Source organism: Xylocopa sonorina, chromosome 9 (assembly GCF_050948175.1).
Source record: "Xylocopa sonorina isolate GNS202 chromosome 9, iyXylSono1_principal, whole genome shotgun sequence".
Classification (NCBI taxonomy): Eukaryota; Metazoa; Arthropoda; class Insecta; order Hymenoptera; family Apidae; genus Xylocopa; species Xylocopa sonorina.
Genome location: NC_135201.1, coordinates 6,472,297 through 6,494,084, shown reverse-complemented (window position 1 = coordinate 6,494,084; position 21,788 = coordinate 6,472,297). Strand labels below are relative to the sequence as shown.

The window sequence follows — 21,788 nt, the reverse complement described above, 5'->3', positions numbered from 1 at the left end:
TTTTTTTTCTCTCTATTTCTTTCTCTCTTTCTCTTTCTCTCTCCCTCTCTCCCTCTCTCTCTCTCTCTCTCTTTCTGCAAATCTCTGAATGGTTCCGCCTAGAGCCTTTAGTAACACATATCACAGTTACAAATTCAACGTTCCTCGCTACTTGGCAATCTTTCCCCTCTTCTAACCATCGAGTCGTTTTTATACACATGTACACGTACACTTATCGGACTGTGACGGTTTCGTCAGACGCGATTGCGTCGCTTTTACTCGACAGCCATGTGCAGCGTGACTCCGTGTCGTATAAGGCTGCGACTATTTCAGATCCGAGTTTTTGCTTCTGCGCGAGGCTGCCTTCGAGTATCCGCGATGCAACCGGGATTGACGAAACGTAGTTGGCGAACTGAAATTCTGCCGTTTTCAGAATTAAGTGCTTCTGCTTTCGAGCGATGGGACCTGAAGCTGTTCGCGGCGACGAATCGACTTTGAATTTTCAATAGTAGCGGATTTTTTTTTCTCTTTCAATGGAGCCTGGGAACAGCGAAGCCAAGTAGAAATAGCGTAAAACAAAGTTGGAACAAAGGAGGTTATTTGTTTTCAAGCACTGTCGCTTCATTGTTCTTGCGCTAATCTAATTTACGTCTCGTGCATCGATGATACCATCGATTTCTATTTACCCCCACTATATTCCCGCGGAATTTAATCATAAAAACGTAGCCGTTTACGAGCACTTTCACGGGAATACTGTCATAAATATGCATGAAAGAGCGGCAGCAGAAGAGTTCGCGGTTCCACATGGAATTCCAAAGGACGCGTCTGGCCCTCGATGACTCGTTTCACTTCCGGTCACGTACTGCTAATTACAGAGTCGATTGTCGGCGGGAAAAGTTTCAGATTCCAACGAACAGAGGATCGAACGAAGTAATTGCTTTCATTTATGGTGTAATAACAAAAAGTGTTGTGTACGAAAATGAAATTTAAAAAGATATTTAGCCCACATATCATGTCTTACGAGAATCGCACCATAGATGAGTACAGTAATTAATCGATCCGCTTAATTGAGCATCAAAATTTCGATTACTATTTTAACACGAGGCGTTGAATTTGTTGTCCTTTCATATTTCTCGAAAGCATTTACTCGTCCAAAGGACCAATATGGTAGAGTATTTTCGTAGAGTAAAATAATTAATACAAATTACACCCTTTTTCACGAGAAGCACGTGATTGACGTTTTAAAAAAATCGTAACACATACGATACCTCCAGAATCGTTAAACTCCCCCGAACACACCCTCGTCGTAAAGCAACCCCCGTCGATGTCGCAGTTACACGCTGGCCCAAAAGCAGTATATACTTTCTAGAAACTCGAGGATACGACTCGTTACGGAAGCTCGCCAATTGCTTCACGAATTTCTCTTGCCAATTTCTGGAATGCAATCAAGTGTTCCTTTGACAATCAATCGAATGGAAAAAAAGAAAAGCTAATCGTTTTGGGCAATTCTGTATCTTTTCGCAGAATTTTCTTCGAATTTTTAAATAAACGTAAAAAAAGACAAAAAAGAAGACAAATATCCAAGGAGACACTCGATCAATTATGATCGCGGGTACGTAGCCTCGTTTACGCGTCGTATGGCTAACATTTATAAATACATATACCTAACACCTATACATCGCTATAGTTATTTTACAATATCTTCAGTAAGACCGCGCCGCTTTTCCGTCTGTCCTCATTTAACCTGGTCTAACAACAGAGAAGCCGCTAAATCTACGTCGTATTCAGTCTGCTTCAGAGCACCCTCGCACTGTTGTCGGTCCGCCAAGCCCAATCTGAAATCGCAACAGTCGATTGCATCATTTCTCCGGCTGGTCCAGCCTAATTGCACAATTTAAAAACCGGCAATATTCCCGAGCATCGTACTAAGCTCCAATAAACGGAACGATTACCGCCGCTTACGCGACGTTACACGTTTAATTCCGGTGAAATTTCACGAATGCTACAACAAATCGAAAGGAAATCGAAAGTGTTCGCCAGATCTACACTGTAAATGTGAAAGCCTACGCGGCAGCTCGACAATTAATTAAAAAAGTGAGAAGAATGTTAAACAGCACTTTCACGGCAAGAAGATTCGGTATTTTTCCAAGCGTTCCGATAATTATTGGGAATCGTCGACTACGGGTTACAGTTGAACGAATCTTCTATTCGATTCCGTTTCCACGAAGTCTACAAAGAGATCGAACCGAGCCCAGGTGCTAATAGAACAGTCCGTAACGTACCTGACAAGGGACTCGACCTTGGCCTGCCTATCTTTAAGGATTTGCTTGGCAGCTTGACTGGTGTCCCAACCAGTGGCCTGCAAAGCCGTGAGTATTTCCTGTTGCGACGCATCGACCGTCTCTCTCTGCACCTTCAACACTTTGCTCGCTCGGAATTCGTCGTTAAGAGACATGACCAGCTGCTGAGAGGCGGCTGTCAATGGGGGGCTGACACCGGAGGGGTACGCGGACGCGGAGGGGGCTAATTGAGTATTAATGACCGTCTCTGTCATCTGAGGAGGCAAAGCTCTCGCGGTGGATGCCTGCAACGTGATGGCGCCCTCTTGAGGTGGATTTGTGTGCGTAAGCTGAAGTAGATTGGGGCTGCTGGCCAGATTGCTGGTTAAATTGCACTTCATTGCGCTCTGGCTTTGTCCCAGCTCGTTCTGAACGGACTTCATGGGGCTCCACGTGGCTGGCGGTGGAGGATTGTACACTGGCGGCTGCTTCAGATGAGGACTGAAGTCGCAGAGATGAGCCGGGCCCGACATGCTCCTCGTCGATTGGCCGGAAGGAGCCAGAGAGCTGGTCGAAGCCCCGTCCAAGCACTGACTATGACTTAGATTGCTGGCAGGGTCGGTGGATGTCGACGAACCGGCGGCGTAGTAGTTACGCAGAATGTTCTGCTGCACCGTCTTGTTGTACAGCGTGTTGAACTCGTTCTGGGACAGTTGGTCCAGGTTCGGGACCGTTTGCTTCAGTTCTGCGTACACTTGCTCGGAGAACATCACGTTGGGAGGCTTGGCCACCACGTTGCTCGAATGCGCTTGCTGCAGATCGTTCTGGATCTGCGTTATACCGTGATTACCAGGTGGTATGGAAGCGGTCAAGAAATGGCTGGCTTGATTAGTCGTTGGCAACGAGTTCTGTGCGTGGTTCAAGTTAGGCTTGGACACGTTGCTAGGAGCGATTTGCAGCAGGTTCAGATTAGTCTGAGAACTGCCGTAGGCGTTGAGATGAGACGCCTGTGACTGCTGCCAGATCTGACCCACCATTTGCTCGGTGGTCGTCTCTAAGACCCGTTGCTCGGGCTGTGAGCGCGATGGCTGTTGAATGTTCGTACTTTTCGACTGCCAGGAGTTCTGAACCTTGCTGGGCAGATTGCTGCTCCTGTAGTCGATCTGTGGTGATTTACGTTTGATCGTTTGAGGGGGAGGTCTTAACGCTGGGATCGTATTATCCTGCAGTTTGTTCACGGACGAGTACGGATCGGAGGACTCCGGATTCTGTTGGGTGGTAATCATGTTCTTGCTCGCCTCTTTCTCGCCCAAGTGCTTCTCTAATTCGGCTAGGAACGTAGGGTCCAACTTCTTGGGTGAGACATTAATAGTCAACTCGTTCAAACTTTGGGCCAGGTCGTAGTTCGATTTCGGTTTCGGAGGACTCTCGTTAGGAGCGACAGGAGGAGGAGGTGGAGGAGGCGGAGGTGGAGCGTCAGAGGTTTGTAGGTTCCGAGTGGAGACGTTTACATACGTCTGCACATCGTTCTGCAAATCTTCCGGCCAATTCGACCAATTCGCTATTGGTGGACTAGGTTTGTCGATTTCGCTGTAGTGATTCTGACTGTACGTGTTGCTTTCCTCGCTGTCCACGTTCACGTTTAGATTAATACTGTCATTTCTGCTCTCTTTGCTTAAGTTTATGGAGTAGTGACTCACGTCCGAGCCTGATTCTAGGGTGTAATAACTTGTACTCTCCTGGTTACTAGCAGCGTCTTGGTTCTGCACGTTTCCGTAGTTCTGAGTTTTGAAATATCGGCTGCTCACGTCCGCTGGAACGTGGCTGTAATATCTCGAATGTGGCAGCTTCATAAATACGGAGGACGTGTCGAACGGGTCTGAGTAAGCTGGATCGACGTTCCCAGGGAAATTGGCGTAGGTTCGAGGATCCTCGTCCTGCCAACTCGTCTCGTGTTCGATGTTATCGATCGGCTCGTCTAATATGTTAACCACTCGCCGACAAGCGGTGTCCGATTGCGTCTCGTTCGTAATTACCATCTCCTCCGGTGACAAGTCTATCAAACTACCCTCTTGACTGGTGCTTGGACCAGACGAGTTTATCCACTTGATCGGGCTAGCTCCGAAATCGTTTTGGAATTTGGTGTAATTAAACTGTTTCCGCGATCGCGGTGTACCGCACGAGTATTTGTCCTTCGTGAGATTGTCTGGAGGTACAGCAACCCCCACGACGTCAGGCGGTTCCATAGGATTTCGGAGGTAAACGTCATCGATGTGCGTGGGGCTACCCCAACTTTTCTCGAAAGGTCTACCGTGACCGGTGTGAATGAAAGAATTCTCCAAGGGCTTGCTGATATCTTCTGGCTGTTTACGTCTCATAGGATCCACGAAACAACGCGGGAACAGCCCAATCTGGAAGGTCCGTTGGTTCTGACCCTTCCACCAATAATTCTCTGGCCGACCGTCTAAGATCACTATCTGATCACCCTGATCTATGGTCATTTTACCAGCCATCGTGAAGTTGCTCACCGCCTTCATTACAGCTGGGACCATCCCTGTCAGGGATGATCGCAGTGCGGCGAAGGTTGGTCTTTCGTCGGGATCGCGAGCCCAGCAACGCAGCATCAATTGATACATGTCCGGTGGCGTAGCTTCCGGCTCGTGTAGTCGTTCGCCCTCTTTGTCGATCTTTCGTAGGATCTCCGATCCTTTCAAACCAACCCACGGCTCTTCCCCGAAAGTGAGCATTTCCCATAATGTGACGCCGAACATCCACACGTCGGACGAGTGAGTGAACTTGCGCGCCTTTAACGATTCGGGTGCACACCATGGGAACGGCACTTTTTTGTGTTCAGTCATTACGTAACAGTCCTCCTGCTGCGACAATTCGCGCATCAGCCCGAAATCACCGATCTTTACTTTGTCCACTGAGCTCAGGAGAACGTTCCTGCAAGCCAAGTCGCGGTGTAGAAAACGCTTCGCTTCCAGATACGCCATACCAGTGGCCACTTGCAAAGCGTAGTTGCACAGAGTTAATACTGAAATCTGACCGCACTGTTTTCGAAGATAATCCAACAGGGCGCCGAGAGGCGCGAGCTCCGTCACCATCATCATCGGTTGCGACAGCACCACGCCGTATAATCTGTAAAGAATAAATAATCGGGTTAGTTCCAGTTCTGGTAGCGGCGAGTTTTCCTATTCCTCTTTTCTTTTTAAACATGTATGCATGCCTGATGAGATTGTGATGATCCAACGTGTGCATCGCTTGAACCTCGGACACGAATTGCTCTATGACGTTCGGCTGCGTTAGAGCGTCCGCTTTTAAAACTTTCACGGCAACTGGCAACACTCTGCCAGAAGGAGAAGTCCACTCTCCGAGAGTCACTACACCAAAGCTACCGTCTCCCAATTTCTCTGACAATTTCACGTCTTTGTCTTGGATGAGACAAGTTAGAACCGGGGGATCTTTGACCGTAGACTGGGAGGGTTTCTTATTACTTTTGGTGCTACTGCCAGGCCTGATCTTGGTCATCAAGTTTTTCTTCCATTGCATATTTCGTTTCTTCTTAACGGCATCCAGTAGCCTCCTGATGCCTGGCTTCCCTAAGCCTATCTTCTCAAGATCCTCTGGTTGCACATAGTCGAAATGCTGCAACCGGGTCACTTGCAATTCGTCCCTTATCCTGGTAAAGAACTGTGAAAGTTGAACGTCGTGCAGCAATTCTTGCAGCCATTCTGTACCTTCATCATCTGCCATGTTCAATTATTCTAATAACCTGCAATAGCGACAAATAAATTATTTAAACATTATTAGAACAAATATACATAATATTTAAATATACATATATAATATTTAAGATTAAACATAGGAGCGAATAATTACCAGTATTAGCTTGAATAGGATGAGGGAAGAAAAAGTGCAGAGAGTGGCACAATAATTTATTTATTAAAACATTACAATGTTGTGAAAGTTAGGAGAAAGGAACATAATTGCTACTAAACGGTGTTAATTTTCATTTATTCCCATGTTTACACAGCGTTAACAGAGATTGAGAGCAGACACAAAACAATTACTATAAAAGGATTGGGTGGGTGTGTAGAATGATACAAATATGGTATTTATCATTCATTCTTGTCTCCCTCTGAACAGGAAATGAAATAATGTTTAGCTGCAAGGAGCATGCACATGCCATGCAACGCGTTGCTTTGTGGATGCAAAAATGCCCGGCATAAATTGCGCTTACATTGCACACGCCGGAGTAAATAATTTTACAACAGTGCAGTTTGTTACCGCACACACAGGCCAGCTCATACATCCAATACAATCTTCATTTACCTTGCCTATCATTAAAAACAATTAAATCGATCCCAGCCGAATAATCATTCACTGATCGCTATAAAACTAAAAACATCAAGCAACGATTAGTCCCACGAGAAGAAAAAGAGGCCAAAGACAAACAACAACAAAAAATGCACAGATCAGAACCAGTTAGACAAAGAGTTATGGGCCAGTGAAAAATGCCACACATCCGACGTGAAAAAGAACCAAGGAAAAACAGATCGAGCCTTCGGGAGGTGAAAAAAAAAGAGGAAAAAAAAATCGATTACCTTTCAACGCGGAGGAAAACAGTCTCGAGAGTAGTTACGTATCCATTCCATCGGCGCGCATGTTCGTCGCAAAGCGAATCTGTTTACGATCCCTCGATGCATGTGCGGTGCGTGGAAATTCTATACGAAATCGCGCGTCGGCCACGGGGAAACTCGAGCGGAATCATCTCCACTCCAGCGGCTACGGCATTTTTGGTTGTTTTTTTTTTCTGTTTGCCTCTCTTTGTCCGTCCCACTCGACGAGCGGCGGTTGCTGCGCGACGATCATACACGAGCGCGAAGAGATGGACGTTCCGCGACGGAGGAAGGCGGTCAGAAAGCGGGCGGGAGCACGCGACAACGTTCGCTTGGTCGGAATTCCGATCGCACCGCGTCCGAGTGACTTTCACCGTACGAATTTCTCACGCAGCGCATTGTTATGCACCCGCGAACGGTTTAACCTAAAACACGCGCGCGATCCGCTCGAGCCCGAGCGCGGTGCCTCTCAGGCGGAGGCGTCTGGCCGCGCGTCGATCCACGATACGCGCCGTGCCCGTCGCATTTCTCTCCTCCGGGTTTTTTCCAAATTTCGACGTGAGCCACGCGCGCGAACAACGAGAAACCGTACCGCCCGAGAAAACACAAGCCCGCATACTGCCACGGACCATGCAACCAGCGAATGCAGCTGGATGCCCGTCGCTTAGAGGGCGCCATCTTACGCGTTGCACAAATCGATCCGACTGCAGCAGCAGCAGCGAGACTTTTGCACCAAGATTCGATGGATTCTCTAACGGTTTTCGTGATTGATAATCGTTTCTGGGGAAGATCGATATTTCGAGGTATTTTATCGAGCGTTGGAATGTATTTTGCGCGACTGGTTTCTGTTATTTGCGAGCGAGAAAAGTCACTAGATAGGGCGACCTTCTGTCGCTAGGGAGAGTAAAGGGCGCGGGAATATTGAACAAAGCGTGGTTTGCAGCTGCAAGTTAATAAGATTATCGTCCTTTACCTTAAATGCTGTATCTCCTTTTCATTGCTGATTAACCGCGACGCTGACAGTGACAGACAATAACGTATTAACTGATTCTACGCTATATGAGTGGACTTTAACATTGTTACTTTTTTCCCCGCAAGATTACTTGGAATATATACAGTGATAGTGATAACGAAGTTATCAGTAATGAGATTAAGCGAAAACATTTTGTGTAATACAGAGTTTATGAAATTAATGGAGTTGTGGCGAGAATCATTTATAATAACGGTATGGAATGAGACGAAAGAATTTCGAAGTTTCTGTTAATTCGAGGGCATTCCGGTGCGATAAGTTCGCAGAGGGGTGCGAAAACGAAGGTGACAGACCAGGAGGACGATCCTAATTGCATCTTTGATCCACAGATCCGGTGACACGGACTCTGAATGACAACGCTAAATACAATGCCGATAATTATCATTATTGTGTCACCCACATAGGTCATCCGCCGTGCACGAATCGCTGTCTTGCATTTTAACATTGTCGCCAGGGCGACCGCCTTTTGCGTATCGTTTAATGTATTCCACGCGTGTCTCATCGTTGCGTCACCTCTGTTCAATAATTCAAAAAACAGGTTGCAGATTCGTCGCACCGTTCAACAAACATCTCGATGTAATTGCGGATTAAATCTCTCCGTGTACAAGATTTTCCTCTCGAACGCACGCTTTACTTTATCCGCGTGCAAACTCTCCAATTTGAAGGGAAAAAGGGGGACAGGCTTGGAAAAATTCGATCGCGAGGTTTTAAATACTTTTCAAGGGAGAATGTTAAACGCGATCCGATTGATTTCCATTTTATAATAGAACCGAGTTACCGAGCTGTTAATAAGTGGGGAATTATTGCGTGACTGCTCAAGATTAGGATAATGACGTGAATTCACAATGACGGCGCATGCTTGATATCGACTTCCAGCAGCAACAGCCTAGTGAAACGCAGTTGCAGCCACAGCAGCAACAGTAAGTGAATGACGATAAATAAAAAGGGGGACAGAGGCGATGGTAAGGGAGTCTGGTAATGGTTTCGTACTAAGAACGTTGAGTTTCCCAAAAACCAAGAGACCTTATTTTCTATTTTCTTAAAAAATTACATTCTTCAGTTTCTACTTCCAATTTCTTCTCTTTTTTTTTTTGTTGTAAATTGAGCAAGATAATTTTTTGCAGTTTACTTACTCGAATAATCTCATGAAATTTCATTCCCATCTGTTCTCGAATCTTTTTCCGCTTGGCAATCCCTCCGTTTCTGTAACATAAAAGAAAAGTCAGCAAATTTGCCTTCCCCATTATTCCACTGCGTAAGCGAACTCTATCCTGTTAACGGTAAACACTATAAAGCTCTACATCCTCATTAGCACGTTTCCACTAAACAAATTCATTAGCTACGCTTGAAAAATTGAACAACTTTCGGAGGAGGGGGAAAAAAATTCCGGACACTCCTGGGACTGGGATCAACTCGACGCTCTGAGAACGTTCGAAAAACGTGCAACATGTCCGCGAAAAAAAATGGAAAGCCTGCGCCGTTACGCGAGGGGCGCAGTCGCGCCGAAATTCCATCGCCAGTCCAGCATTGACCGTCGTCCGTGTTCGCGTTTTTTTTTTCTTTCTACTCAGTTTTACATCTCGAGAAATAGTTCGCGAAACAAGAAAAGCCGACACGTTCACGAAAACGCAGATGTTAAATTTAAAATCGACGAGGAAGAACGTTTCGAAATTCGCTGCAATTCTCATATTCTTTCGCCTGCTTTCGAACAAGAGAATTTTATTTATGTATTGAAGAAACAAACGACAGCTGTATCTCGTCTTATTTTTTGCTCTAATAAGGTGAATTTAAGAATGTGAACATTACACAAAATTTCTTCTATTCTTTTTCATCGGTGACTGCTATTGGGGTGGTTATTCCGAGATACCTGTGAAAGGAATTGTTCGTCGTTGTGTTCCGTGGATCGTAGAGTGACGGTAGTTGTTCGAATAACGCATCGAATTTGGGATGCCGCTTGTTGCATCCGTGATATCGCGTAAACAATTGGGGATGCTCGAGAGGGTGGCAGTCAGCACGCCACCCTTCCATTCTGTGACACGAATTTCGTTCAAGTGGAATTCTGGAACGTATTTGGATTAACTGCTCGAACGAAAGGTAAAATGAACCGTTTCGAATTTTTCCTCGCCGTTATTGTATCCAATTATTAATAATTTATTTAATATAAAGAACCCACTACCATGTTTTCATTTCTATGAAATTTCGTTTATTCCTTTTTAATCGCCTTTTAAACCATATTTCTTTTTATTTGAACTACACTTTATTGCTGCGTTCAACGGTTTACCTGTTCTAACTCTCAAACTATTAATCACAAGTCCATTAGCTCGTCTAATTACCCGGAGAAAATGCTCGTTGTGTTAAATTTCCTAGGTCGCTCAGTCATTCGACTAAACGCACTCCCTACCTCTATTTCGTTGCAGCGAAGTGCACTGCAAATATTCATCAATAACGCGGTAAGCCTGATCAACCGCTTGTTGCATGTACTCCAGTAAACAAGTGGCCTTAAAATGTGTTTAAACGTTCGACACCAGTATCGTTGCACGCGAAGCAAATTGTGTGGTGCACCGTGAAAAATTCTGAGACGGTGTAAAGTAATGGATCGCTATCAAAGTAAACGATTATCCGATCGAGAAGCAACGTTCACATTTTGTTTAATCAAATCCCACGTTTTCTTACGAATCAACAAGATCTTATGCAAGTTTCTAAAATAACTGTACTCGGTACCACATCAATTGATACAAACTAGAGATATTAATAGAGAAACGGAGACACCGATCGATGCTAAAGCTGTACAAACAACATCATCGTTTCACGAGAGACTCCCAATTAAACCAGTTTAAACGTTAGGCAAATTTAATGTTTTCTTAACACTCTGATCTGAAGTCAACAATGAATTCGCGAAAAATTGTCAATTACAAAATTAGCTTCGTGAAATTATAAGAAAATCCGTGGTGTTTATTTCCAGAGTATTGTCTCGGGCCTGTACGAACGGGAGAAAATTGGCAACGCGAAAATGTCCCAGGGAACGGCTAGGGAAGGGGGGTGGAACGTCGAGGAAGGTGAATTTGTGGAGCAAATAAATGGCGGAGTCGATGTACGCACCCCTCTGATCAACGAACCGTGTCACCCCAGGTAAAGCGGTCGCGTATGCTTGAGAAACGGTTACACCAGGTTCCACGAACAATTATCCGAAGATTCGATAAAAAAAGAAAACTTACCCCAGTTCACCAACACGACCCTCTCGAAACTAACTCGTAAAATTTCTCCGGTCGACTATACTCGAAATCAAGCATCCACTGTTAATTTCCTTGAATTTTCGAATAACTCGCAAATCGTGAAAAAAAGTTTCTCGTCTTTTCGACGAGGATGCAGGTATTTGCGACCCTCAGGCAAGCTACCCGAGCCGCGTTAACAAACGCTGTAAACAAAATCGAGGGTTGAGGGTGAGTAAAAGGGTGGGAGTGGAGGGGGCAGGGACAACGGAGGTGGTTGCGAGAGTGACTAGGTGTCGGTGGTATTCGTCAGTAGCACGGCAGTCACAGGTCCTTTCAGAACAGAAAAGCCGGCTGACCTCTCGCCCGTCGCCAATCCGTAACGTTTCGGTTCGCACGGCGCCGATTGGCGGCCAATCGTCGACTTCTTCATCGATCGGCACGAAGAGGACAGCCGCCGTTCGATCTTTCGTCCGTCGAAACGGGAACGAAACGATCGCGAGGCGCGCGTCGTGCTTTTGCGGGACGAGCGATTCGATAACCGTCCGTGTGTGCGAATTGTTGGTGATCCGGGGACGGGGTCCGAGGTGTGTGTTTCCGGCGGCGGTGGAGGATCCGATCGATGGTCGATTGGCTGCGCCGGATCGAGAGCAGCCGCGATGTCAACGTTACAACGGTCGTTGACACAGTTCCACGGTTGAAATTCGGACCAGTGTCCAGCTGCTCCAGTTGATCCAGGGATTCGTCGGGGTTTGGATAGGATGAAGGCTGAAACCAGCAACGGATACCTGAGGGCGAGCGTGATCAGCGAGCAGAACGAGATATCGCCTGTGTCCGGCCAGGAGGCTCCCGCGACCAGTCCTCTTCAGGTGAGAGTGACTTTAGTGGGCTACCCCTTTCGCTTCTGGGATTACATATTGAAAGAGTAGTAGGAGACATTGCGAGAATCTGTAATCGCTCGATCGACGATGAACGTGGGATGGTGCTAGGCAACTAGAATTGGCAAATTTTTTTTAATTAACGCGTCACTTGCTTCCTGATTGAACGACAAAGTCGAGGATATGCCACGTTTTGGTAGCAATCGCCAAACGACCACTGTATAGATGACATTACACTCGTCCGTATACCATGAATGGAATAATAAATGACAATAAACTTGATAATAGGGGAGATGTTTTGTGGAGCGAAATTGACAAGGTTCTTTGCAATCGTCGTACGGTTTATGAAAGACTCCGAAACGCGGGAAGGGGAACATCTGCAGCAGTTTATTGCAAACCCAATACAGCCTCAATTTATAGTCCGCGTCGATATTCTTATGGTTCTTCCATCGTGGAAATTGGATAAATTCAATAGAATACATTCTTCCGCCTTTTTAAACGTACATCGAAAAAAACGATAAATAAATCAGTCTCCCACTGTGAAAGACAAAAGACAACACCCACGTTTTATTAAAAAAAAAAAAGGAGTGTGCCCAGTTTCTAGCCTAATTAAGGACATACGAAACTTTCTCTGCGACAGGTGACATATGGTCCCTGCGGAAACACTACGACCACGGTTCTCCAGCATTCCGGAAGCAGCAGGAGCCAGCAATTGCTTCGCGCCCTGGCCGTCGTATTCCTGGCCACTTGTTTCTTCATCCCGCTGCTGCTGGCGTTGACCACGAGCCGCCAATGCGTGCAGGAGAGGAGTAAGTTGGAATTAGTCTTAGGGGACGCAACGGTAGCTCGGATGAATCCGGTTAATTTAATGACCGAGGGCGGCGTGTGCTCGCGTAGATTTAAACGTGCGCCCGGTTCGACGATGGGCTCGAGGTGTCGAAGAACAGTAATACGGGACTGTTGAGTTGATCCGAAGATTGGCGTAGAATTAGAGTGAGTTAGGGTCCGATTGTGCCGTCTGCGGTAGATTCAGCCGCAGAGCGCGATAGCGCGGAGCCTGGCTGACAAGAAATACCAGTTTAGAGCTATTCACTACTAGATTCGATGATTGATGCGGAATTAAAATGAATTTGTTTCGCGTCGAAGCGAAGGAGAGCAAAATCGAATCTTACATTTGTACGTATCGAGTTAGATGGTCTATGTCGAGGACGAAGTAAGTTTCTGACTGTTCTCATTCGATGTCAGGTATTTTCGAAACGTTTGGGTAGCGAGAATCGAGATACTCAGAATTTTTAACCGTCGGTTCAGCGTTCTGAAGTCTTCAGATAGATTCACCAAACGAGATTTCCTCGTCGTTCAAGTTTCTCGATCGAGTTTTAACACGAGGAGCGTGGCGTCTGTTAAACGAGCATAAAACACGACGCGGGGGAACTAAACAAAATGTCCGAAACTTTTATTGAAAAGTTTGCCCCGCTTTCGCGAAGCCCCCTTGGCAATCTTGCATCCCGCGGAACTTCTTCCAGTTCGAGTTTAATTACAACTTTACGCGAGGCGCGCTCTTAAAAGGACGGTTGCGGACGGTGGCGCGTTCTCGCGAGAAATTACTCGATTAACTTTTCTTCTTTTTTTTTTCCCCCCCAAAGGAAAGTAATCTTCCACCTTGATTGCGAAAGTTTCGTCCGACAATGAAAACGTTCGAAAAAAGAATATCGTTCACGTTCGAGTGAGATTGTTTAGAAATTAATTTGCATGCAAAATTGGCGAAATGAAGAAAGTTCGAGAAATTCGTTTCCATGGAAAAATTCTGCTCTCCGTTCTGATTATATCATTGTTCGAAATAGCCGTTCTTTCGTATTTGTCCGAGATGTTAATCGTACGAGTGTCGATTGTGGAGCGTAGAAGAAGAAGGAGAATGCCAAGAGGGACAGAGACAACGGCTGGCTTTCAATGTTTAACCGCTCGTGTCAGAAGCGAGCATCGATCAGCCGAATCGAATCGAATCGAGTCGAGGTTATCAAGTTTTACTCGAAATGGCTGTTGTTACCTCGCAGCCGCTGGTGAAATTGATCACTTAACCGACATACACGAAGGTGTCCTGAAAAAAGAAACGGATATCGATGTTAATTAAATTTTTTCATCAATTATATCGAAATTTCATTCAATATCATATTTTTCTACTAACATTTAGAAACTAGTAGAATAGATCGAGTCGAAAGGGATCGCACGAGCCTAAACGCTGAGAACATTTAACAAACATCTGCAGTCTACCTTTGTCACAGTGAAAACAATTATATTTTCGATCAACAAGCCGTTTGTTTCCGTCGTGGTAAAAGAAGAAACGTGTTTGCGCGCAAGCAAGAATGGGAACGGTATTTCTTTATTTCGCCATCGTCTGCCGCGAACAGAGACAACTGAAGTCCTGTTCATCCGGGCAAGATAATTACTTTTCATTGTCGCTTAATCCTTCGAGTCTGTTTTAATGACGTAGAAAATTGTCGAACGTTCTTCAAATTAATTACAAAGCGCCACAGACGATTCAAGACACCGTGTGTGTTTCTCTTTGTTCCAGGACCAAACGTTTGCATGACGGAGGAATGCATCAGGACAGGTAAGAAGAACAATTTTAGCGCTTACGACGACGGGAAAAAATGTTATTTCCAATTATCAGACTTTCGTACTGCTTCGTACCAACGAGGAGACACGTTGACGGTGTCGAGATCGATGGGATGGGGGCTGAAAAATCGGACGATCGATTGGCGGTGAAATATCGCCGGGCAATATCCGGCGCGAACCAAAATGGAATCAGATCAGCGCGAACTGATTGGTTGGCCGGCCGGAATTGCGTCGTCCCGCGACAAACGCGTGCCTGGCAAATCGGATTAACCATTCCCCCGTGGAATTGCCTGTTGACCGAGGGCCAGGGCCGACGCGATTCGATTTTCGTTTCTCACCGAATTCGCCAGTCGACGATACGGTTTAATAGCACTGGGAACGTCGTCGATTCGCAATCACTTATTTATCCGCCATCGCTCGGGACTTAATGGATAGAAGCTCGATTATTCATCGGCTGGACGAAGCGAGCTGTGTCTCTCGAGTAAATTGCCAAGTCTGAAAGCACGCTACCGTCGCGTGCGTGAACTTTTCGGGGATTCGAGACTCGCTGACGTTGATTAGAAATGTATAAAGTAATTAATCGTTCGGTTGTCGATGGGAAATTTTGGAAAATAGGAAGAGTGTAATTAGATCTCGTTGATGCTTCTCAATTAGCGCGGATCTCGTGGCCAGTTTCGAATGAAGTGACCCTTAGGAAAGGTACGAAAAAAGGGAAGTGGAAAAACGATGCTCGACCTGAATTTAAAACTGCTGAAAAACAGCCACTCCGACGAGTGCGTAAAAAGGCTGCTCTCGTGTTTTTCCGCGGAATGCAATTAGGGAAACATTTCTGACCGTGATGTTAATTGTCAGGACTTCCAGAGACGCGTTGCAAGTGGAAAAAGAATGGAGCGGAGAGTACAATTTGTAAAGTATTGGGAAAAATTGATGCTTTCAATTTTAAGTGTCGTGAAATATGGACGCGCACGGTGTGTGGGCATTAAAACGGGTTCGATTAAATCGTGGAAGATAATCTAGCGGAGGTGCAATTAATCCTGAGGTCACGGCTGGCCTCGTTACAGCTTCTTCACTCGATTAAACGGCGGGAGAATTTACCCCGCCGCAATTGAACGATTCGGATTACCCTTTAAACCCTGTGCCGCTGAAACTGATGAAACACTCAGGCCACGTAATCGGGTGTCTAAGAGCGTAGAATAAAAAAAGACGTTGAATCGCTCTCGAACTTCCCTTTCTGCCTTCCCTTTTTCTAATATTTGCATCTTATTACGTCCTGACGCTTCTATCGTTCGCCGCTAGTGGAATTCAATTTCCTGCCCGTGACAGCGCAATTTTATGTTCTCGAATAAGGATACTGAAATCAATATCAGTTTTAGAACTTAATATCAGCGCACGTTCGCCGATATATTATTTTCCGCGAGCGGACTGCGTTCGAAAATTTCGATTCCCCCTCGTCGAAACGCTCATTTGTTGTTCTTTCATATTCGTATGTAAATTGCAATTTTATTATCACTCTCGCTACCTCTGATCGATTTCAGCCGCCAGTCTGCTGTCCGCGATGGATCGGACGGCAGAACCGTGCGTGAACTTCTTCCAGTTCGCGTGCGGCACGTGGAATCGTCGCCACGTGATCCCGGACGATCGAAGCTCGATCAGCACGTTCGGGGTGCTCGCAGATCAGCTGCAAGTGATTCTGAAGCGTATCCTCGAGGAGCCGCCCAATCACGAGGACAACAACGCCACTTTGAAGGCGAAGATGTTCTACAAATCGTGCATGGACATCCGTGGGTACAACGAACATTCTTTCCAGACGCGTACAGGCAACCCTCGCGAAATACCATTGCCAGTAATTGCCAGTAACGCCTGATGAACTAAATTTACGATAAGACACAGTACAAAATGATATACTGTTTCATCTGTAGCATGAACTTCTAAAGATACGTGTCCACTTATTACGTATCACCATAGCGTATCATCGCCACGTATTCTCAGACCGTATCCGTGTCGCAATAGGGTTGCCTGTATTTTATTTTCCTCGTCCACGAAACACTGCTGCATTTCAGAAAAGGTTTCAACGTTCGGAAAGTGTGTTTAGTCGCTCGTTTTCGCAGCTCGTATAAGGGAGATAGGAGACCTTCCACTGAAGAAGACTCTGGAGCTGCTGGGCGGCTGGCCAGCGGTGGTTGGAGCCTCCTGGAGGGCGCCCCCGTATCCTGTCGAGGTTCTGCTTGGCCGACTACGCGGCGAGTACAACGAGGGTGTGTTTCTGGAGCAGTGGGTCGGACCAGATGACAAGAACTCCTCAGCCAACATCCTCCAGGTGCGCCGGCAAAGTAAGGCCCCTTGGTCGATGACTGCAGAGTATAAAAATGGGATTTATATTGTACGTTGTGTGTAGAGCACTCGCGCGTCGAACTTCCAAAGTTCCTGAATAATTGATTGGATCTAAATTGATTAGAAGCGATGGAGAATCGTCTCGTCTTGCTTTTTCTTCTCTTTCTTTTAACGAAGACAAACTGAAGCTTGCAGTTGTAGAAGGGTTGTTTCATTTGATTTTCAATAAATATCTTCCTCAGCTGGACCAAATGCAGCTGGCGTTGCCCAGTAGAGACTATTACTTAAAGAAGAGCAGCGAGGCTCAACTGAAGGCGTATCATCGTTACATGACGAACGTTGCCGTGCTGTTGGGTGCTAATCCTGAGACCGCTGCGAGCGAGTTCGATCGTGTGATCAATCTGGAGAAACAGTTGGCTAATGTAGGGCTATATAACGTATAAAATGCACGAAACAGTGTTCCGACTAGCGAGTAATCCAAATTGTTTCTTAAATCGACTCTTAGTCGTCGATACCGGAGGCTGACAGGCACGATACATCCGCCATTTACCGGAAACTGACGCTGGGCGAACTGCAGCGTGAAATCCCGCAACTAAAATGGCGGGCGTACCTCCAAGAATTCATCAGAGCTCCCATCACGGAGGAGGAGCCGATCGTTGCGTATGCCATGCCGTATTTCGTCAGAATGGGCAGCATCGTTCAAAGAACTGATCGAAGGTACCAGAAAATATTTTCGTAGATAGTAACGAAGTGCAGTATCGATCGGAACGGAAACACTTTTTACAGAACTCTCCACAATTACATTCTCTGGCGATTGGTGATGTCGATAATGCCTCATATGATCGACGAGTACCAGCAGAAGAGGGTCGAGTTCCGTAAGATCTTGTTGGGTATACTAAGCGAGAGGAACAGGTGGTCTCAGTGCGTCGAATGGACGAACAAGAAGCTGGGCATGGCTGTCGGTGCTCTTTTCATTCGCGACAATTTCAATCACGAAAGCAAGGTGACTTTTCTAGCCAGTTATCTCGAGAAATAGATCGATATTGCCATCGATATTCCTTGTGGAGGATTCACATGCTAGGTCGTAGCTCTCAAGTTTCGTCGAGCACGATTCTGTTAACCATTGATGGTTCTGGAGGATGAATTACCTTTCAGGAGACGGCACTCGAGATGATACACACAATACGAGAGGCGTTCAACGAGCTACTAGCTGAGAATCATTGGATGGACAATGAGACCAGAGCTGTGGCGAAAAGCAAAGCTGACTCCATGAACGAGAGAATCGGCTACCCGGAGTTTCTGAAGGACCCTGTAGAGTTGTCCAAGGAATACGTGATGGTACGCATTCTATCTTATCGTCCTCCAAGCTCGCGAAGCTATTGTTCACTTTTAATTGCACAGTTGAACATCACGGAGAATCATTTCCTTGAGAACGTGTTGGCCGTGCTGAAGTACGATGCTTATCAGAATTTGGAGAAACTGCGGAAGCCAGTCGACAAGGACAAGTGGTCCACAGAGCCAGCCGTGGTGAACGCCTTCTACAATCCCAATAAAAACGACATTGGTACGCTGATCTTTCACAATCGACCAAGTCAAGGTCGAGCCTATTCTCCCATCAACTATACTCTTTTTCGTTTCAGTCTTTCCAGCAGGAATTCTTCAGCCCCTCTTCTACTCGCAGCATTTTCCAAAATCTTTGAACTATGGCGGCATTGGGGTGGTGATTGGCCACGAGATCACCCATGGCTTCGACGACAAGGGACGCCAATTCGACAAGGACGGAAACATGATGCAATGGTGGAACAACGCCACCGTGAAAGCGTTTAGAGAACGCGCCCAGTGCATCGTCGATCAATACTCCAGATACAAATTACAGGAAGTCGATCTGTACATCAATGGTAGGATGACTCAGGGAGAGAATATCGCTGACAACGGAGGACTCAAGCAATCATTTCGTGTAAGTTGTTCCATTCGTTGCTTCCTCTTCTACTAATCCTGCTTGACACGGTGTTTCTTCGACGATTCAGGCGTACAAGAAGTGGGTGTCTGCGCACGGAGAGGAACCCTTGCTTCCTGGCGTCGCTCTTACCCACGATCAGCTGTTCTTCTTGAACTACGCTCAGATTTGGTGCGGTTCGATGAGACCAGAGGATGCACTGACAAAAATACGAAGCAGCGTTCACTCGCCGGGTCCCATTCGGGTCTTGGGCCCTCTGTCCAATAGCGAGGACTTCGCTAGGGCCTATGGCTGTCCACCTGGCTCGCCAATGAACCCGACGCAGAAGTGCAACGTTTGGTAGGCACGGAATATTTGATCTTCCCCTATGTGGTGGTATTCTTGATTATTCTAATGAATAAGCTCAACGAAGATGTATCTTGTCGAGCGTTTCCGTTTCGCACGATCGCAGGTAATGCTGGAATTAAAAGAAGAGGAATGAAATCTTGCGGCGCTGGCTCTCTCGAGGAACCTGTCATCGTGGTATCGACCGTTGTCCACGATGGAACCGCAAAAGACTTTTACTTCCACGTGGTTCATCGTGGTACCAACGTTCTTCGGGTCGGTAAAGGGTTGCTTCGCGCTGTACGCATGCGTGTGTATGGAGTATGCCTGCAAATGGAAATCACTGTGAGAAACAGCTGGCCACGAATGTCAGCCTAAAATCCAACGGACGAACGCTACGTGTGCATACAAAATGATACGTCTTAATCGTGTATAATCGTAATTTGTGTGTGGTTCTATCTCGTCGTGGACGAGTCTAATATAAATTTTTTCGATCGAAGGAAATAAAAATGAGATAAAGGACAGTGCTGAGCATTTTATTGTTTATCCTCTCCTTTTGTTGTTAATGCTAGATCTAGAGAGATCCAATAAGGAGAATAGAATCAGATTAGGAACGACACGAGGTGACCTCTTCCGATTTGTTCGAGCACAATCGACAAATCGAGAGGGATTTAATAAGAACCGGATATTTGTTGAAAGATTTATTCTATATTGGAACATATCATCCATACATAGCACGGTCAATACCGATCTCGCTTTGTTTCGTGTAAAAAAGGTGGAAATAAAAACAATATACAACAGACAGAGGGCTCTCCCTCTTTCTCTTTCTCTCACTTCCGTTCGGACTACCCCTATTGAAATTTACAAGAATTCACAAATCAGTTTCAAAGGTTCTGTACATGCTGTATAATTTAATTTAAAAAAATGATCTATAACAATAGAACGGTGGTTATTGTTGTTAGTAGATAATGGATAACAATTAAAGTACAAATGTATATTTTACATTAAGGGCAATAAATTAAATCTAATACTTGCTCGTTCGAATCTCATTCGAATCTGTATATAATTTATATATATATGTGTGTATATATTATTTAATTGGAAGAGAAATAAATTAATTTACAAAACGCAGAGAATATTTTTCAAACGACTGGAACAGAACGTTCCAATACGCTTCGCGTGTTCAGTGAGAGAAAGTAAAGAAGAGAAAGAACATCAGTCGACTCGACCAAGTCGTCCAATTAATCGCGTATAACAATATGGCTACCAGCGGTCTTCCGGTCTATGTACATGCAGCGGGTGTTTCTTCTTCTCGTTTTCATCAAACGATTACACCAGGAGGAGCTTTGTCAACGTATATCCCTCTTTCGCGTTCATTCGCAATCGGTGTTACATTTAATCGTTTAAAAAAGCTCGCATTTATTGAAAGAAAAGTCGATCCTGACGCTAAAAGCTTGTTGCCTCTAAAATCTTGCTTAATTTGTAATTCTAATCAACCTCTCATATTAAATCACGCGCTGTTGGTATCGATCTCATGAATTTTATAATATTCGCAGTCTACACGGGCGATGAAATAATTAATGCAAAACAATTCATTGTTTATTCAACGCCATATATAACGCACGAAAGAGTTTCCATTTGTTTTTCCCTTCAATAAATCTCTGGAACATCGCGCGAACTCGCAGACAGAGAATGGAATCAGAAAAAGAACCGTTCGGCTTTAATGGGACACGTAAATCAACTTCCAATTTGCTTCTCGTATCGAAGTTCTCCTTTTTTTCCTTTTCTACTAGCGTGTTTCTCTCAAAAAAATAGTCATCTCTTTATATATGTGTTTCTCTTTCTCTCTCTATCTCTCCCTCTCTTTCTCTCTCTCCCGTTCGCTCGCTCTCTTTCTCTCTATCCCTATTTAAACTACACCCTGATGCCCATGCATAATCGATTACAACGAATTTTTTTATTGCGTCCACGTGGTCGGATACGTCTTTGCGGTTAAACTTTGTTCTATTCATCGTCCTCTTTTTCTTTTTTTTTTTCTTCCAGAAAAATATATATGTTTATATATGTATGTACGCACGTATGTATATATGCAATATGTATATTTATATACATAACAGAGCCTCGAGATGGAAATGTCGACGACGGACAACACTTTGCCTTTTACCCCTCCCCAATACGGTGAAATAAGTACCAAAGTAAACTGTCGTCCCCGTTTCGAGTTCGCTTTCGATTTTCGTTTGCCGCCACGTGAGGAAGTGTACTTACAGGTAGTAAAATATATTTATGGTTGATAAAATCCTTGAAATTGCCAGCAATTTTATTCTCCCCGTTTTCTCTTTTCCCCTCTCGCGTTTTATCTCTTGTTCGCCTCGTTTGTATACCCTTAAACGCTACGGATGTACGCGGAACTGAAAACGAGCAAACATGCCACTTTTCGCAGGTTGCAACCCAAATCGCTTGGAAAAATTGAGGAAAGCAATTCACGAACGTCTACGACGAATTGGACTATTTTTGTGATCAATGCGTTCTCGTTATTCCTCTGTCTGGGAGCTCTGTTCGTTCGCGC

General features: G+C 45.4%; 2 protein-coding genes and 1 long non-coding RNA gene across 6 annotated transcripts; 2 read left to right on the top strand and 1 right to left on the bottom strand.

Annotated features, from left to right (window-relative positions):
• Positions 1-1,522: 1,522 nt before the first annotated feature.
• Ack (activated Cdc42 kinase) lies at positions 1,523-6,038 on the bottom strand. The gene is made up of 3 exons (XM_076901378.1): positions 5,488-6,038; positions 2,262-5,399; positions 1,523-1,814 (listed from the first exon to the last, which is right to left on the bottom strand). The coding sequence occupies exons 1-3, from the start codon at positions 6,012-6,014 to the stop codon at positions 1,715-1,717; spliced, it is 3,765 nt and encodes a 1,254-aa protein (XP_076757493.1). The 5' UTR covers positions 6,015-6,038; the 3' UTR covers positions 1,523-1,714.
• Positions 6,039-8,621: 2,583 nt separating this feature from the next.
• Positions 8,622-11,122, top strand: LOC143427333 (uncharacterized). Of its 2 annotated transcripts, none has more exons than XR_013102295.1 (2): positions 8,622-8,830; positions 10,873-11,122. It is a non-coding gene; the product is annotated as an uncharacterized LOC143427333 (long non-coding RNA). The 2 variants fall into 2 exon arrangements; XR_013102296.1 differs by lacking the exon at positions 8,622-8,830 and adding an exon at positions 9,726-10,004.
• A 619-nt stretch (positions 11,123-11,741) lies between these two features.
• On the top strand, positions 11,742-19,746 carry LOC143427308 (neprilysin-1). 3 transcript variants are annotated; one of them, XM_076901315.1, is made up of 13 exons: positions 11,742-11,988; positions 12,638-12,806; positions 14,567-14,605; positions 16,146-16,391; positions 16,719-16,990; positions 17,184-17,363; positions 17,447-17,658; positions 17,728-17,944; positions 18,097-18,279; positions 18,343-18,505; positions 18,582-18,898; positions 18,969-19,237; positions 19,350-19,746. In XM_076901315.1, exons 1-13 carry the CDS (start codon positions 11,881-11,883, stop codon positions 19,351-19,353), a joined length of 2,379 nt encoding a protein of 792 aa, XP_076757430.1. In that variant the 5' UTR covers positions 11,742-11,880; the 3' UTR covers positions 19,354-19,746. The 3 variants fall into 3 exon arrangements, with proteins under 3 accessions (XP_076757430.1, XP_076757432.1, XP_076757431.1); XM_076901317.1 differs by lacking the exon at positions 19,350-19,746 and having other exon boundaries at positions 16,719-16,927; positions 18,969-19,282; XM_076901316.1 differs by lacking the exon at positions 19,350-19,746 and having other exon boundaries at positions 18,100-18,279; positions 18,969-19,282.
• The last annotated feature ends 2,042 nt before the right edge of the window (positions 19,747-21,788 follow it).

Excerpts from the sequence above, each read along its gene's own strand:
- Ack (XM_076901378.1), bottom strand. The coding sequence starts at position 6,014 with ATGGCAGATGATGAAGGTACAGAATGGCTGCAAGAATTGCTGCACGAC. Across the intron at positions 5,400-5,487 it reads GATCATCACAATCTCATCAG|ATTATACGGCGTGGTGCTGT; the intron begins GCATGCATACAT and ends TATTCTTTACAG. Across the intron at positions 1,815-2,261 it reads AAGGTCGAGTCCCTTGTCAG|ATTGGGCTTGGCGGACCGAC; the intron begins GTACGTTACGGA and ends TTGCGATTTCAG.
- LOC143427308 (XM_076901315.1), top strand. The coding sequence starts at position 11,881 with ATGAAGGCTGAAACCAGCAACGGATACCTGAGGGCGAGCGTGATCAGC. Across the intron at positions 16,991-17,183 it reads ATAAAAATGGGATTTATATT|CTGGACCAAATGCAGCTGGC; the intron begins GTACGTTGTGTG and ends TATCTTCCTCAG. Across the intron at positions 18,280-18,342 it reads TGTCCAAGGAATACGTGATG|TTGAACATCACGGAGAATCA; the intron begins GTACGCATTCTA and ends TTAATTGCACAG.